This window comes from Anomaloglossus baeobatrachus, chromosome 5 (assembly GCF_048569485.1).
Source record: "Anomaloglossus baeobatrachus isolate aAnoBae1 chromosome 5, aAnoBae1.hap1, whole genome shotgun sequence".
NCBI classification, from domain to species: Eukaryota; Metazoa; Chordata; class Amphibia; order Anura; family Aromobatidae; genus Anomaloglossus; species Anomaloglossus baeobatrachus.
The window spans coordinates 271,833,551-271,851,234 of NC_134357.1; the positions used below are offsets into that span (position 1 = coordinate 271,833,551).

The following is a 17,684-nucleotide window of genomic DNA, read 5'->3' on the forward strand; positions in this document are numbered from 1 at the left end:
GTTTGGATTTCTAGTCAGCGCAGGGTGTGAGGTGACATTAATGGTTACTAGGTGGCACCTAGGCTCACCCCACTCTTGTGTCACAGTGGTGGTAGAAAACAGCACAGGCATGGACAGCAGGAGAGGCTTGCAGCTGAGCCCACACGTCTCAATGATGCCCTCCCTACGCCATTAAACGCCCCACTTTGCGCCTTGATGCTCACTCCTCGCAGTGCAGAAGCTGGGGATTGTGGGCTACAAGAAAATGGCCACCACCCTCCAGTCGTATCACAGCTGAGAGCTCGTTTTGTGGTATCTTCTGGAAATGACAGCCCTCCTGTTTACTATCTGTTCTCTGCAGGTAGTCAGTCACCTGTGTGGTGAGAGACTGCGGCTATAAGGAGGCAGACACATGAGCGCGTCCCCCCAGCTCAGCCACCAAAATGGCTTCAGCGGTTCACATGATGTAACAGCTGGAACGCAAAACCTGGAGGCAGCTCGTGACAGCTTCCGGGTGAGGAGGCGGAAACACCAACAGGACATTATTGTGACTGGCAGAAGTTAATGGCAATTCTGTGAAGCTGTCACCCTGTCATATTATGGTATGCCGTGCTTGGCTTGTGGCATGTCTTTGTATTCAGTGTATGCAGGTTACAAGGGAAGGTAGAATTGCTGCATGTTGGTATAATGTGCATGTGATGTATGCAGGACAATGGTGGAGGATGCTTTGCTCCACAGACACCCTTACATTGTGGTATGCATGAGTGTTATGAGGGTATCAGGATGGAAGCCTTAGCCTTAGGGCTTGTTCACATGATTCTTATGTGTTCCTTTGAGATTTGAACCATCAAAGTGTTTATTTCCAAGCATGTCAGTTTTTTGTAGCATTTTTCACCCATTTGAATGACAGAAAAAAGATAAATCACATCACTGCATTTTACTCAGGTTTTCCTGCCAAAACTCGAGTATTTGCATCAGAACCAAAGATGGGACATACTAAAAAGAATGATGAATAAATAAAAAGAATGAGGATAATAACTTATTAGGTGTATATTATGTAGATGTATAAAAGGTTTCTTTGGCAAGTTAGACATGAAATGAACATTATATATGAGCAAGCATTATAGGTATGCAATGATCAGGTAATATATGTAGATAATAGGAAAATGAACGCATATTCCATATAACCAGGTGTATATTATGTTACCTGAGCATTATACAGTACATTATATACATACTTTGCAGGAGTGAAGCAAGTGTTAAAAAAAAAAAAAAAAATCCTCACCTCTCCGGCGTATGTCTCGTGATGCGCTACATCTATTCCGAGCTTAAGGACCTGGCGGGGCTACCCGATCAGCTGATCCGTCACATGAACGCATTTCTTGATCATTCCACACCTATAATGCTCAGGTAACATAATATACACCTGGTTATATGGGATATGCGTTCATTTTCCTATTATCAACGTATATTTCATGATCATTCCACACCTATAATGCCCAGGTAACATAATATACACCTGGTTATATGGCATATGCGTTCATTTTCCTATTATCAACGTATAGTTCATGATCATTCCACACCTATAATGCTCGGGTAACGTAATATACACCTGGTTATATAGCATATGCGTTCATTTTCCTATTTTCAACGTATATTTCATGATCATTCCACACCTATAATGCTCAGGTAACATGATATACACCTGGTTATATGGCATATGCGTTCATTCTATTATTATCTACAGATATTTCATGATCATTCCACACCTATAATGCTCAGGTAACATGATATACACTTGGTTATATGGGATATGCGTTCTTTCTATTATTATCTACAGATATTTCATGTTCATTCCACACCTATAATGCTCAGGTAACATGATATACACTTGGTTATATGGGATATGCGTTCTTTCTATTATTATCTACAGATATTTCATGTTCATTCCACACCTATAATGCTCAGGTAACATGATATACACTTGGTTATATGGGATATGCGTTCATTCTATTATTATCTACAGATATTTCATGTTCATTCCATGTCTAACTTGCACAAGAAACTTTTTATACATCTACATAATGTGCACCTAACAAGTTATTATCTTCATTCTTTTTAGTTATTCCTTTTCATCATTCTTTTTAGTATATCCCACCAAAGATGCACAGCCTCATTCAGACACCTGTTCCTCACATGTGCAATCTGTGGCCCTATTAGGCCCTGTGCACACGCTGCGGTTACATGCCTCTCCTGAAGTCAGCAAAGTCTATGGGATGTTAGATTTGCTGTGCAGACGGTGCGGTTTTTTTTCAGCTCGATTTTTGTTGTAGATTTTAATGCACAAAAAATCTGCAGCATGTCAATTATTGGTCAGGTTTAACAGCGGGTTTTTTTTTTTGCTTTACCCATTGACCTCAATTAATTGACTTTCTTGATGGCCCAAAAAAAGCGCATCCGATTTTGAATTTTTTTTTTTGCCACAGCGTGCATATTTGATGCAGAAAATTTCTGCACCAAATCTGCAGCGTGTGCACAAAGCCTTATAGTCTTTGGATCTTTTCACATGCCTGTTTTTATTTTTCCGCGAACTGAGAGTCTGTAAAGAAAATCCCAATCAAATGTCCGTTTTTTATCGAATCCCTGATACAAGTCTATGGATCTGTAAGAATCACTTACTACAAACGGATGCCATCAATGTGCTGCCTGCGATTAACACTGTGATGGATCGGAGAAGCTTTTGTATATTTTTATTGATTTATTTTTGTTATTACAAGAAAATCAGTTTTGAAACTCTGATCCAAAACACTGATGGTACCCAGATGGTTTTGTATGGGTTTTTTTCGTTTTGTTTTTTTTCCCCATACATGAAAAATCACTGACATCCCAATGAGGCCTTAGGAAGAAAACTCTTTTCAGAAAGAATGTGTGTTCGGTTTAGGGCGGTCACTCGTGTTGTAATCAGTTTCTTAAGGTAGACATCTATTTCTTTTGCAGCTTAGTTTTCTTGATACGATCGCTTATTTTATGAGTACAAGTTTTCACATGTCCACTGTTTTAGGTTAGAGAGGTTGTCCACTACTCATTGATGGTCTATCCTTAAGGCCTCTTTCACACGTCCATGAAAATCACGCACGTTTTTCACGGACGTGTCAAAGGTGTGTATTGCCCTCTGCCATGTTTATGGTACACGTGTGTTCTCCGTGTGATATCCGTAATAACACACGGAGAGCGGGAACTTTCAGCTCACCTGTCCCTGGCATTGCTGTCCATTTTGCTGATCTTCGGTCTCCGGTCCTGCCGACTCCCCGCTGCTGCAGCTTCCGCTCACAGTGGAGTGAATATGCGATGAGTATAATGAGTGGGGGTCGGAAGCAAGTGACAGCAGCGGCAGAGACAGGAGGGCTGGAGAAGATGAGTATACAAATTCTTTTAATTCACTGGCACGTGTGTTTTCTCTGGTGCGTGTCACACAGATCACATCCGTGCGGTCCGTGTGACACCCGTCATGCCAGAGAAAAACGGACATGTCTACGTGTGGGGCACACGGGCACACGTATGCTCCACACGGACACACAGTCCATGGCAAAATATGCACGTGCAGGCCCATTGATTTTAATGGAAATGCTCAGTGGCCTCGTCACCTGATAGTGGCCACTGACAGGTACTGCACATCCACCTCCCATTCAAATCAGTATGAGGTGGATGTGCATTACCTGACTGCAGCTGCTATCAGAAGACGGTGCAGCTCCGGAACTGAGCATTTGTTATCACCTGCTTCCGCCGGCATTAAGAACAGCTGATCGTGGGGGTGTCGGGTGTCGGACCCCGGCCGATCAGACATGAATGTAAGAAGTGGGCGACCCCTTTAAATTCACCATGTAGTCATTTATAGATGATATTTTTAAGAATTTTTAGTTAAAAAAAAAAAAGTCTTTGAATGTTTAGATAAATGCAACTTAGGCCTCATTCAGACATCCATTTTTTGCATCCATATTTTTCACGGATAATAGTCGTACTCATGGTAATGAATGGGATCATACACCTGTTCATGATTTTCTGCAGACTGAGTTATTTGCACAAAATATTGGACACATGTCCGTCATTGATCTGTGTCAGATCAAAATTGTCAATGCAAGTCTAAGCATCCGTGAATTATCGTACAGCATTTAGATGCCATATGTGTGATTTCCGATTTTCATAGACTGCCCGACAGGAAAAGCTTAGAGAATTTTTTTTTTCTTACTGATGTCACTCGGACCAAACTCTGATGGCACGCGCATGAAACTCTGACCAAAACAATCAGTCCACTTTCCTTGTCTACATGAAAAAAGGATGTCTGAGTGAGCCCTTACTAATATTCCTGGAAAAGATCATAAGTATGGGACCCGGCACCTCCAACGCTCAGCTGAAACCTGCTCCCACAATGGAAGGGTGCTGGACCCCCCAACGAGCGCATGTTGATGGTCTGTCCTATGGAAGTGACAACAAATGTCCTGCCATTCCTCTATTGTGTTTTCATTGTGCGGTAAAACACATCTTCACAACAATTCCACAAAATTAAAGGAATACCCTTGTATGGTGTTTTTATTTGGATGCGCTTTTTTTTTTAATGAAAATAAATTCAGATATTAAAAAAAAAACAAAAGATAAATTTGGATTGTGATTCTAATTTCTAGGATATGTAGCTTATTTGGTTTTCCATTGATGGAGCTTCAAGAGGGTTTTATGTACTTTTTTTTTTTCTGAGCAATTAGACTTTTTTCTTGATATTATTTTGATGTACATACAAAGAATTCATGTTTTCTGGTCGTGGCAATACCGATTGCTTATAATTCCTTTATTTTTAATTGGGATTGACTCATAGAAATAGTGCCATATGGGCCTTTTGCAAGCTTTCATGTGCCATGTTAATCCATCTGCCCTTTTCAGACATATTGAATAGGTGGGAGTGGGTGTCCAATGGTCGCCTGCAACAGAGGGCCCTCAGAACCCCTCAAATGCCGCTGATAGAGATTGATAGCAGCATATGAGGGGTTTACGGCTGCAATCTTAACTCTCAGATGCTGGCTGTATAACACATTTGCCATGGTGCTGATTCAGTTCCTGAAAGAAGAAAAACAATTGCATATTGTTTATGACTTGTATTTGTCCAATCCCCTCCCCCCCCCCCAAAAAAAAACCAAAGAAAAAAAAACACGTCTCCTTACTGCTTCCTAACTTACATGAAGGTCACATGTTGGGAAGGAGTTAATGGACATGATTTTTTTTTTTGCAAATTTAAGCCATATACTATATAGAAATAATTCCTTTTTCTTTTATAATAAAAACCCCTTTTTTGTGTGGCTAATTAAATATTTCGTAGGCATAGTAAGGCTATGTGCGCACAGTGCGTTTTTCGCGGCGTTTTTGCGCGTTTTTCGGGTGCGTTTTTGGCCTCAAAACTGCAGGACTTTGCTTCCCCAGCAAAGTCTATGAGTTTTCATTTTTGCTGTCCGCACACATCTGTTTTTTTACCTGCGTTTTTGAGTTAAAAAAAAAAATGGACATGTCAGTTCTTTCCTGCGTTTTTCTGCGTTTTCCGCCCATGCAATGCATTTGAAAAACGCAGCAAAACGCATAGATCAAAAACGCAGCCAAAAATGCACCAAATCGCGGCAAAAACGCATGCGTTTTTGATGCGTTTTTTCGACGCAGGTGCGTTTTTGTGCGTTTTTAGCGGCCAAAAACGCACAAAAACGTAGCGTCAAAAAGACGCAGTGTGCGCACATAGCCTAAACACGCCTTGCTCTTGCCTTCCTCATTAGGACAGGCCTAGTTATTAGTCAGGCTTTACATCGTGCAGAACATCTTTTGTTTTTTTTGTCACTGATGAATTTGATTTGTACATGATGTGTTTTGTAGGTAGCACTATGAAGTCACAAGAAAACTTCATCCTGTTGTCAGAAAAAGGCTCTTATATGCAGTACCCTACAGAAACACTGAGAACAGGCAATGAAAATGGTTACATGACGGAAAGAATATTAAACCTCACTCTGGAAATCATCTACTTGCTAACTGGAGAGGTGAGGGATTCTGGTTTATGTTACCTGACATTAGTTTTAACTCCTTGACAACATATGACGTACATTTAATGTAATATTCCGGCTCCCTGACTTAGATGCGAGCTCGCATTCCAAGCTCGCATCATTCCCGGCAGTTGATGGCTGTGATATTCAGCCATCATCTATCTCTAACAGCCACGTGTAGTGGAGCTTCACTCACATCTATTAACCTGTAATATGCCACTGTCAATCTCTGACAGCGGTATGTACAGCGCCCTGCCAGGGGTGCACATCATTCTATGTCCTCAACGGTATGCGATCGAAGTGATCCACCATGTCTCGGTCATGACGCTACTCCTGTGAACGCCAAGTTGTGGCTGGCATTCTTAGGAGGCTGATTCTTTTTTTGCTACACAATACAGTACTGTAGTACTGTAGTATTGCTATGTATAGCACAAACGATTGGATGATCATTGTTCAGTGAAGAGAATTGTTGGGGGCGTGTTCTTCTTTCCCCGGAATATTGATGCCTGCTTATGATTGGTCAGCGTTAGAAAGAAGAAAAAATACACGCCCCCAGTAAAATTTCTGTAATAACGCCCACTTAGACTTAAATATGTCCACGAAGGAGAGGCGACATTAAAAAAAGGGAGAAAAATGGTTTAATTGTTTATGCAGCACCTATTACATCATGTTTCCATCTCAATATGAAGAATGTGGTGAAATTGATACCGTGTTTTTCCAAAAATAATTCCTCCCCCAAAAATAAGCCCCAGCAGGGATTTTCAACATTTTCTGAGCCAGTCTTAAATATAAGCCCTACCCCGAAAATAAGCCCTAGTCGCGGTTCAATAATGAAGTGTCCGTGCAGCTAAAAAAAAGTTATAGAATACCGCAGGACACGTCATTATAGAAAGTGGGCACCCCGTAAACATTCTCTTCAGACGCCGAGCAGGAGGGCCTGCAGTGATCGCACACCTGCACATATCCAATCTCACACAAACATCGGATCGCACACATACCACATCCACCCACCGGAGATCACAGGGAGGACCTGGAAGCCACGCAGACATCCGTGTCTGGTAAATGAGTCTCCTGTAAAGTGTGTGTGTGGGGGGGGGGGGTCTGCTTTATTTGGGGGGTAAACTTACCCCCAACCATGTTTCTCCAAGAATATGACCTCCTCCAAAAATAAGCCCTAGTGCTTTTTTGCGGGGCAAAAAAAAATATAAGACAGTGTCTTATTTTTAGAAAAACACAGTATTAAAATCAAGACAGCACCGAATAAGTGAAGGCTTGTGGGTTTATAGAAAGTAATATTTAAAAGAATCATAGAATGATAGAGTTGGAAGGGACCTAAACGGCCAACAGGTCCAACCCCCCGCGAGTGCAGGCTTTCCTAAATCATCCCAGCTATATGTTTATCCAGTTTCCGCTTGAAGATTTCCAATGATGGAGAGCTGACTACCTCCCGTTGCAGCCTTTTCCACTCCCTGACTGCCCTCACTATCAGAAAGTTTTTCCTAATGTCTAATCTGAATCTCCTTCCTTTTAAGTTTCATCACATTGCTTCTTATATTTCCTTGGGCTAATGAGAATAGGGTAGTTCCCTCTGCATTTATTCAATGATTATTCTTATGCACAGGATTGCACAGTAGTGAATAAAACCACTGGGGAGTGTGTGACCCCCAGCAGCCAACACTATAGCACTGAAGGATGGGGCAGGACCAAGGGCTCCGTTGTGTTGCCTTCCCATTATTCTATGATGCCCAAGAGATACAATGAGCAGAAGATCCTAGACATCACCAACAAGATCATTGAGTTGCTGACTGGAGAGGTGAGCCCTACTGGGAATACTGGAACAATATATGGTAACACAATGGTTGTATGGGGGGGGGCAATTTCTTGAGACCTGAATTTTATACTTTAGTCTATTTAAAAAAAAAAAAATATGCACACCACTTAATAAATTAGCTACATCTATGAACGATAAATTATTAAAATTTTAACATTCATGTCCGTTTGCATAAAGCATAACAATATATTCATGTAAAACTTTAATTAAAGGGAATACTTAAGTGCAAACAAACAAGGAGGTGGGAAAGGGGAAAATATTGTTGTCAGGAAGGGGGAGGCCAAGGGGAGAGCTTGTTCTAAAAACGCTGAAGAAAAGCCGTTATAACTAGAGTTGAGTGGATCATTAAAAATCCTGGTGCGGCGGATGACCAGCGGGTTGATAAATTCCGATCCGAAATCCGGCCCCATATATCTCAATGGGGAGCGGAATCCGGGGGGAGAAGAGAGAGAGAAAAAAAAAACCAAAAACACACACTGATCCGGATCGTGCAACCGGAATCCCGTGACTCGGATCTGCCACTCAAACCGCGCGGATCCACTCAACACTAGTTGTACAAAACATAGGCTGAGCTTGGATCCAGGAGAGCTATTGATCTGGGAATTTCCACCTATGCAGAACAAACAAGTAAGGCCACAATACAAAATCGTACACCTTCTTAATGTGGAGTGAAAGTACTATGCCTGCTTGGTTCCTTTGTTTGCAGTAATGCAGGAGATGGGAAACCTTTCATATATTATTGGATGCTTTTCTTTTGAGGGACAAAGCCTACTTGGTGTATGATGGAACGTAACCCAGTATTCAGATGATGAGCTAAGATCCTAGTTAAAAGTTTGAGGTCTATATTGATCAGTATTCTCAGTCTGTAATTTGACCATAGTGAGTGGTCAGAATTTGGTTTGGGTATCATGGATGTAGCTGCTGTAAAATTAGATATATCTTTTGCAGTCTATGCACCAGAAAATCAACAAACGAGATGAAGTGTCTGGATGATGACTGTATCATTATTGTGTGTCAGGTTCCTATAAGGTGTCAGGATGTCACTGTCCATTTCTCCATGGAGGAGTGGGAATATATAGAAGGACAAAAGGATCTCTACAAGGACGTCATAATGGAGATTCACCAACCCCTCAAATCACCGGGTAAGAGAACTTCACCAGAAAGATGTCTCAGTCCCCTGTATTCCCAGGATTGTTCGGAGGACATTGTTCTACAGAATTGTCAGGTATCTATTTGAGATAGTTGGTTAATATGTCATTAGTAAAGGAGCTATGGTGATGTTTCTCACTTGCATTCTTCTTTTTCTGGTAGGATGACTATCTGATTAATAAACAAGTTGAAGTTCTAGATGCAGAAGAGGAGACTAATGTGGATGGAGATCAGCACTTTACAGAGGTCGAGATCTTTACAGATGTTAGCCCAGGTAAGTGACAACTAGAGTCAATTCATCAGTCTCTTATTCTACATTCTTCAATACCCATGCAAACCAATAGAACTGAAAGACCAGTAGCTTTCCTTTTAACTGTAGGCTGTTTTCCCTCTAGCTTTGCCCATTCTGCTTTTGACCTTTTAATTATCATGTAGCTCTGTCCTGAAATTAACTAAGTTACAACTATTTTTGTCATGAAATTATACTTCGGTCACAGACAAATCATTATAAAGGTTCTGCTTTTCTGCCCGCCTTCGGCATTACTCTGTTTAAAGGCAATCTGTCACAAGGTTTTTGCTATGTAATATGACAGCACCATGAGGTATGGACAGAGACCCTAATTCCAGAGATGTATGACTTAGGTTACTGGTTGCAGCAGTTGAAATATTATCACAGTTTTCTTTGCTGCAAATAAAAGTAGAGTTCAGTTGAACTCAATATAACCCCTCCCGCACCACTGATTGTCAGCTTTCTATGTACATTGTATATTTACAGAGAGCTGCTAATCATTGCTGGGGCTGTGGTTGGACTAAAAGGCACTGGGCCAGTTGTGCTGTAGTGACAATCTCCTGTGATAAAACACTGTATTGAAACTGCAAAACACATCCCGGAAATCACTTTTCCCTCTAAAACATGGTGCTCTCAGATTACATAGCAAAATAACCTGTTGACAGAGGACCTTTTTAAGGTGATAAAATCTAATGACACTTGCCCTCCAAAGGTACAGCACTGCAGCGTCACGTCTATAGCTCAGCAGCCGATGAGTTGGCTCAGTGTCTCTGCCATGTTGTTCAGTAGCGGAACCCAGGGATTGGCCGCAGCGTTGTTGATATGAAGTCGCCATTGCAACCATTAAACAATGAATAGATGCAGTAGCCAGGAAACAGCTGCATTTGATTAACAGCACGTGACTGATATTTTCTCTTTTTACTCCTCTAAAAGCAGAAGGGTGTACATTTTTTTGTCATGCTCTGCCACTTAATTTTGGCTTAATTTTTGTTTAATAAATAATGAGTTGTTGTTCATCTGAAGCTGTATTTACCTGCTTTTAAAACCAGATATTGCTTTTTTTGTTTTTTGTTTTTTTAAATTATTATTCCCTGATACATTAAACCATAAATCTCTAAGAGGCGTACTTAGTTTTTCTCCTGACGATACATATAATATACTATATGTGTAAGCTGCTACTTACACTCTTGATTACTTGCAGATGGAAGCAGAAGCTGGAACATCTCTGAGAGACCATTCATGGAAGCTCAAGATTGTGGGACCCAAAACACCATTGCCACGCAAGATTTTTCAGGAGACAAATCTGCAGGCTTAGTTCTTCACAGTATAGATCTGTCATCTGATCCATCTAGTTATGCCGGGTCATCTGCTTCTTCTGTTATATCACCTACTGTTACTCGCCGTAATGGGAGTAAAATACATTATTGTCCTGAATGCGGGAAGTATTTTACCCGGAGGTCAAATCTTTTGGCCCATCAGAGATATCATAATGGAGAGAGGCCATACCCATGTTTGGACTGTGGGAAACGGTTTTCAAGAAAAGACAGACTCGTCGCACATCAGAGAATTCACACTGGAGAGAAACCTTTTATTTGTCTTGTATGTGGCAAATGTTACACACGTAATGAGTCCCTTATCGAACACCAGAAGAGTCACTCTAGCCAGAAGCCGTTTTCATGTTCTGAATGTGGCCGAAGTTTTAAGTATGAGACAACTCTTTTTGACCACCACAGAACACACATGGAGCTGTCATTTTCATGTCCAGAGTGTGAAAGCTGTTTCTTTGACCAAGCTGAGCTTGAAGAACACCTTATCAGCCACACAATTGAAAAATCAATTGCCTGTTCTCAATGTGGATTTTTGTTTGCAAATCAGTTAGAGCTCGATGAACACGAAAAGAGTCACAGTTGTGAGTTTTCTTGTTTTAAATGTGGAAAATCTTTTACTGTAGATATGACACTCCAGCAGGCTCACACAGGTGAAAAGCCATTTTCATGTCCGGATTGCAATAAACGTGAAGCTCGGAAATCTGTAGTGGTCAAGCATAAACGTACTCACACCGGGGAGAAACCATACATGTGCACCGAATGCGGAAAGTTCTTTGCACAAAAATCTGTTCTTATCCAACATCAAAGAACACACACTGGGGAGAAGCCATTCGCATGTCCTGATTGTGGAAAATGTTTTGCCAAGAAATCGAACTTGATTCCACACATAAGAACTCATAACGGTGAGAGGCCATTCCCATGTCTTCATTGTGGGAAATCCTTTACTAGAAATGATCGGCTTCTAGCTCATCTGAGAACCCACTCGGGTGAGAAGGCGTTTCAGTGTTTGGAGTGTGGGAAATTCTTTGCCTTTGAACCTGAACTTATCATGCACAAGAAAAGTCATCTAGATGTGAAACCCTTCCTGTGTGCAGAGTGCGGAGAGTGTTTTACCGAGATATCCGATCTTCTAAAACACAAGGCAGCTCATATCGGCGAGATGGCATTTGTATTCTAGGAATGAAATACTTATTTTTACAAACACATTTTGTCAGCTTGGCCTACAATTTTTTTTTTACTTTCAGGAGCCTAAAATTGATTATTTCTGATCGACTTGAAATGTTCAACATTTTAAAAAAAACAAACTTTTGTTCTTGTTTAAGACAACAGTATTATGCAAATGTAAAACGTGTTATTTAATATTGCCAATTTGTCATTTTTGGAGATTTGTTGAGCATTTTCTTGAGCACCATGTACAGCTCATTGCCCTGTTTTATGTGACAAGTGTCCAGTATTCATGGAATTTTCTGGTGCTATTTCTAAATGCTACAAAAAAATAAAAAAAATCCAGCATGAACCCTTCTGTTATAAGAACTTTTCCAATATGAAGGTCGGGAGTGGGAATTTAAACTATAATTGACCCCTTAACCACCGGTTGATTTTTCCTTTTTTAGGTTTTTTCCTACCCTTCTTCCAAGATCCGTAACTTTTTTTTATTTTTCTATCAGAATAGCCATATGAGGGCTTGTTTTTTTGCAGGACAAGTTGTACCTTTGAATGACACCATTCAGTCTGCGAAATATTGTACTGGAAAACGGACAAATATTCAAAATGTGGTCAAATTTCCAAAAAAGTGCAATTCCACGATTGTTTTGGTTCTTGTTATTTATCATGTTCACTATATGGTAAAACTGACCCAGCAGTATGATTCCCCTGGTCAGTACAAGTATGTAGATACCAAACTTGTATAGTTTTACTTTACTCTAAATCGTGAAAAAAAAAAAATTCAACTTATAAAAAAAAAACCCTAAAAAATTGTACTTTTGTTGCCATTATCCAAGACCCGTAGCGTTCTCATTTTTCGGAATCTGTGGATCAGTGACTGCTTATTTTTTTATGTCTTGAGCTGACGTTTTTAATTATACCATTTTTGGGTAGATGCAACATTTTGAACACCTCTTATTGCATTTTAATGCATAGTTGCGTCTACCAAAAAAAACTAAATTCTGCCGTTAATTTTTTTTTTCTCTCTACAACTTTTACTGATCAGGTTATTTGATTTTATATTTTGATAAATCAGGCATTTCTGAACTTCGTGATACCAAAAATGTTTTATTTTTTATTTTTATTTTCAATGGGGCAAAAGAGGGTTGATTTAAACTTCTGGGGGGTTTCATATTTTTAAACTTTTATTTTTTATTTATTTTACTAGTCCCCTTAGGGGACTTCAAGCCTGCACTATCCGATCGATTCTGCTGTTCAGAGTGATTCTTCAACTTCCCTCTGAACAGCAGAAATGCGGTTTGTGTGTGCTGGCGCTCTGCCGCCATTCACAGGAAGTGAGTCATGACAGTGAGTGGGGTCATTAGCTGATCCCCGGCTGTCATGACAAGCCATCAGTGCCCAGTGATTGCGTCACAGTGCCACCAATAGTGGCGGGGAATGGTATGATCCCCGGCGAAGCGTTAGATCGTCCTGTCAGAGTTATCACAATCTTAACTAGTTAACAGGCGCGTGGGTGGATCTTTGATTGTTAGCTGTACAATTTTGGGTGATCAGATCCCGCATTAAAGTCACAGACTTGAATGCTTGAGTCTCTTCCGATTTACGGAAGAAACTAGTGATGAAACTATGCATGATTTTTTTTTTTTTTTTCCACACACCAATTCGGTATGTGGGAAAAACAAAAATCACTCCTCTGCACTGCGGCACTGAATAACATAGTCCAAGTATGGTACGTTTTTCTTTTTCTATTTACAAGCCACACTCTGACTGAAAATACGGTTGTGTGAATGAGTACTAGCAAGCAGAAGAACAGCCCAGTTAGTAGCCAGGGGATATTAACGCACATAGGATAAGACATTTGTGTGACGGCTAGTGGATGTGGCCCCCCTCGCCATAAACCAAGCTTACCCTGAAGAGGCATGACTAAGCAGCTACCTGGTTTTCGCTAGGGCTTCTGATGGCGAGGATAGGCTTGAGCTGCAGGTAGTCGCCAGGTGCTACTTCAGGACTATCCCTGGATCTGCAGCAGCTTACCAGACGTTCAGGGTGCAGGAGATAGTCCAGGCATAACCCTGAAACATGGTCACAATAGGCAGGAAAGAAATAGTCAAACACAAGTACATAGAACCTAGGAGAGGAGAGGTTAGGACAAACAGAAGGCATGCTAGGAAAGGTCAGGATAAACAAGAGCTAATAAAAGGAGAGTCAAAACTGAGAAACCAAACAGACAGAGACCTAAAGAGAACAGACAAAGACTTTACTTTAGATCACGCACAACAGTAGAGGCAAAACTGAGACTAAACGGACAGATCAAACATACAGAGCCCTGAAGCAAACAGAACAAGAACTAAACTAATGAGCAGGCACCTGTGTGGAGAGAGGGGCAGCGTGAAATACCGAGTGTAATATCATCTGGAATACTGCTTGTGCCATGCACCTCAACTAAGGAGCAACAGGAATTTTAGGGAGATAAAAGCGTGGCTGAAAAAAATCCAAAATGTGGGAGAATGGATGGAAACCTAAAGTGTATATTTACAAATGCCAAGAGTTTTGCAAACAAAATGGAAGCGTTTGAGTCCTTGGTAATAGAGGAACACATTGTTGTAGTTTGTGTAGCTGAGACTTGGGACGCGTCACATACTTGGGATGCAAATCTTCTTGGTTTTAGGCTGTTTCTGAAAGACAGCAGTAGTAAAGTTGGAGAATTTCTATATGCTAGTAATATTATCGAGAGAGTGTAACAGAGGCAACTGTCATGATTTGACCACTCAGTGTCCTATGGATGCAGTGAGTGATAGCTGTCAGTATTGTTAGTAACTAGGGATGTCCGGACTCGTGGAATTTGGGTCCACCAGCTTCAGCCGGATTTTAATTAAAAGTTCGATTTTGGACCTGGACTTGACCCCCGAACCCTATGTAAGTCAATGGAGACCTGAATTTCTGTGCTGCAAAATGGTCGTAATATGGGCTGGTGGGCAGCAAAAGAAAGCAAAATGGGGCCCTGCAAATAAATGTGGATAGGGAATAAATAATAATGATATAAAAAAGAGGCGGAGCCCCAAGTTTTTTTGTTTTTTTTAACTAGTACATGTAAAGCAGACAACTGCGGTCTGCAACCCTCAACTGTCAGCTTTAGCTTTGCTGGTTATCAAAAATAGAGGGGATCCCACTTTTTTTTAAATTATTTTAATTAATTTTAAAAAAAAAAAAGCAAAAACACAAACTGCGTGGGCTACACCCTATTTTTCATAACCTGTCAAGGTAAAGCAAACAGCTGGGGGCTGACATTATCAGGCTGCGAAGGGCCATGATTATTTTGCCCCTCCCAGTCTAAAAATAGCAACCCGCAGTCGACCCAGAACTGGCGCATCCATTAGATGTGACTATTCTGGTGCTTTACCTGGCTCTTCCCGATTTGTCCTGGTGTGGTGGCAATCAGGTAATACATTTGGGGTGGATGTCAGTTGTGAATTCACAGCTGCCAACAAGCCCAGAGTTTAGTAAAGGCTAGGCATCTATCAGGAAGAGGGAAAAATAGTTTATTTGAATAAACACTCCCACATAGTCCCTCGTTCACCAATTTATTAATAAGAAATCCTTGAAGTTCCGACTTAATCTAATGGTGTAATGTGTCACGATGCCCATTGATCTCTATGCAGCTTCGTTGTGAGAACAAGGCGACATTTCTTAAAATAAAACTCTATAGGAATCGATGGACGTCGTGGAACATTGGATTATGAACTTTAAGGATTTCTTTTTAATTAAGAAATTGAAGAAAAAGGGAGTGTGAGGTAGTCTTAATTTACTTGTATAAAGACTTCCCTACATGCCCTCATTCATCAATTTATTTAATTAAAAAGAAAACCTCGAAGTTCCAACATAATCCAATTGTGTAACGTCCTACGACGCCCTTCAATTCCTATGGAGCTTTGTTCTCAGAATGAAGCTCCACAGAAAATGATGGGCATCGTGGGACCATTGGATTATGATGGAACTTCAAGGATTTCTTTTTAATTAATAAATTGCTGAACGAGGGAGAGTGTGTGTGTGTGTGTGTGTGTTTGTGTGTTTTAAGCTCTACACTTACTGGGTTAGTCATGGAGGTATCTGCTGTCCCAGCTACTCTTACTGTATCAGCCGGATGCCCCATACCTGCCTGTTCCTGCCAACCAGCCTTCATCAGCCGTCCCAGCTGCATCTGGTCATCAGACACTGTCCATGTCCCTACTTCGACCCATGGGGCCAGCTGTCGCAGTATCGTGTCTCCATCCTGGAGTTACCCAGAGTTACCTGGATTACCTCTGTTAGGGCACTCTGCAACAGGCTCTATTAGGGCACGCTGCACCAGGCTCTGAGGCACCCTGCACCAGGCTCTATTAGGTTATTGTGCAGGGTATTGTGCACCAGTCTGTTTTAGGGCGCTGTGCACCATGCTCTGTTAGGGCACTGCACCAGCCTTTATTAGGGTATTCAGCACCAGGCTGTATTCGGGTACCATGCACCAGGCTCTGTTAAGGCACCCTGCCCTGGGCTTTAAATCACTCTACACCAAACTCAATTAGGGTACTGTGCATCAGCCTCAATTAGGGTACTACACGCTAGGCTCTGTTACGGGCTCTCTGCGCCGGGCTCTGTTATGGGCTCTCTGCGCCGGGCTCTGTTACGGGCTCTCTGCGCCGGGCTCTGTTACGGGCTCTCTGCGCCGGGCTCTGTTACGGGCTCTCTGCGCCGGGCTCTGTTACGGGCTCTCTGCGCCGGGCTCTGTTACGGGCTCTCTGCGCCGGGCTCTGTTACGGGCTCTCTGCGCCGGGCTCTGTTACGGCCCTCTGCTCCAGGCAAGGCCGCAATCAGGGCATTACAACTGTGACTGGTGTACCGGTCCCGGTAAAGAGGTGGGGCCCAGGGTAATTACTTAGCTTTGATAAGCCCTGGCCAGGCCCCCCTCTTCACAGGGCACAAGTCACGGCCGCTCCAGAGGGGCCTGGCAGTGTCGCTTCAGCCACTGCACACACGCCTAAATTGCAGGCAAAGCCCTTCTAGTGCATCGCATGTAAATTAGCCATGTGGCTGGAAGCAAGGCGAGCAGAGCAGGGAGGCCGCGCGTCATCCCGCAGCCCAGTGTGATGAGGTCATCACTCTGTGCCTCATCACAATGCTGCAGGCAACGTGGAGGTGGCGAGGACACGGCATCCGGTGGGGAAAGGTAGGCGCTCGGTAAGCTGAACATTGCCGAGGGTGGTGGGGGGCGCCCCTGCCTTCCTTTAGCTCAGGGGTTGGAACCGCGGGCCTGTGATGACTTTCTGCGGCCCGTGGGCAGATTCCTGGGGGCAGCAGTGCTCGGGTGTTTACGCGTACAAATGTGGTCAGGACTTACTGTGTGGGCAGTTTAGCTGTGTGCCTGGAGTCCGCTCTTCGGTGTTGTGTGCAACCCCCTCTAAAGCTGTGTTCCACCTCCAGTGCTGTTTGCCCCCAAGTGATGTCTGTGCTCCGCAATTGCTGACCATGCCCCCCTAGTGATGTCTGTGCCTCACCAGTGAAGTCTGTGTGCCCCCTAGGGAGGTCTGTGTGCCCCCTAGTCATGTCTGTGCTCCCTCCCAGTGATTTCTGTAATGTAATCTTTTTGAGGGAAATACTTCTTTTCCTGGAACAGCTTCAAGGGTGCTAATCCTTTTGGCCGTGTGTGTGTGTGTGTGTGTGTATAATACACATAATATATATATATATAAATATATATATATATATATATATATATATATATATATATATATATATATATTATAATATAATATAATATTTCTATATATATTTATATATATATATATATATATATATGTTTATAAATATATAAATAAATAATGTGTGTATGTGTGTATATA

At 41.9% G+C, this 17,684-nt stretch overlaps 1 protein-coding gene across 1 annotated transcript in view; it reads left to right on the top strand.

Moving 5' to 3' along the window:
- The first annotated feature begins 316 nt into the window (after window positions 1-316).
- LOC142312738 (uncharacterized) overlaps window positions 317-17,684 on the top strand; it is a 65,103-nt gene continuing 47,735 nt past the window's right edge. The window contains exons 1-6 of the mRNA XM_075351726.1: window positions 317-581; window positions 5,884-6,044; window positions 7,669-7,860; window positions 8,897-9,103; window positions 9,190-9,301; window positions 10,518-11,812. Of these exons, the coding sequence (XP_075207841.1) occupies window positions 5,892-6,044; window positions 7,669-7,860; window positions 8,897-9,103; window positions 9,190-9,301; window positions 10,518-11,812 (1,959 nt within the window). The 5' untranslated portion in view covers window positions 317-581; window positions 5,884-5,891. The remainder of the gene's footprint in view (window positions 582-5,883; window positions 6,045-7,668; window positions 7,861-8,896; window positions 9,104-9,189; window positions 9,302-10,517; window positions 11,813-17,684) is intronic.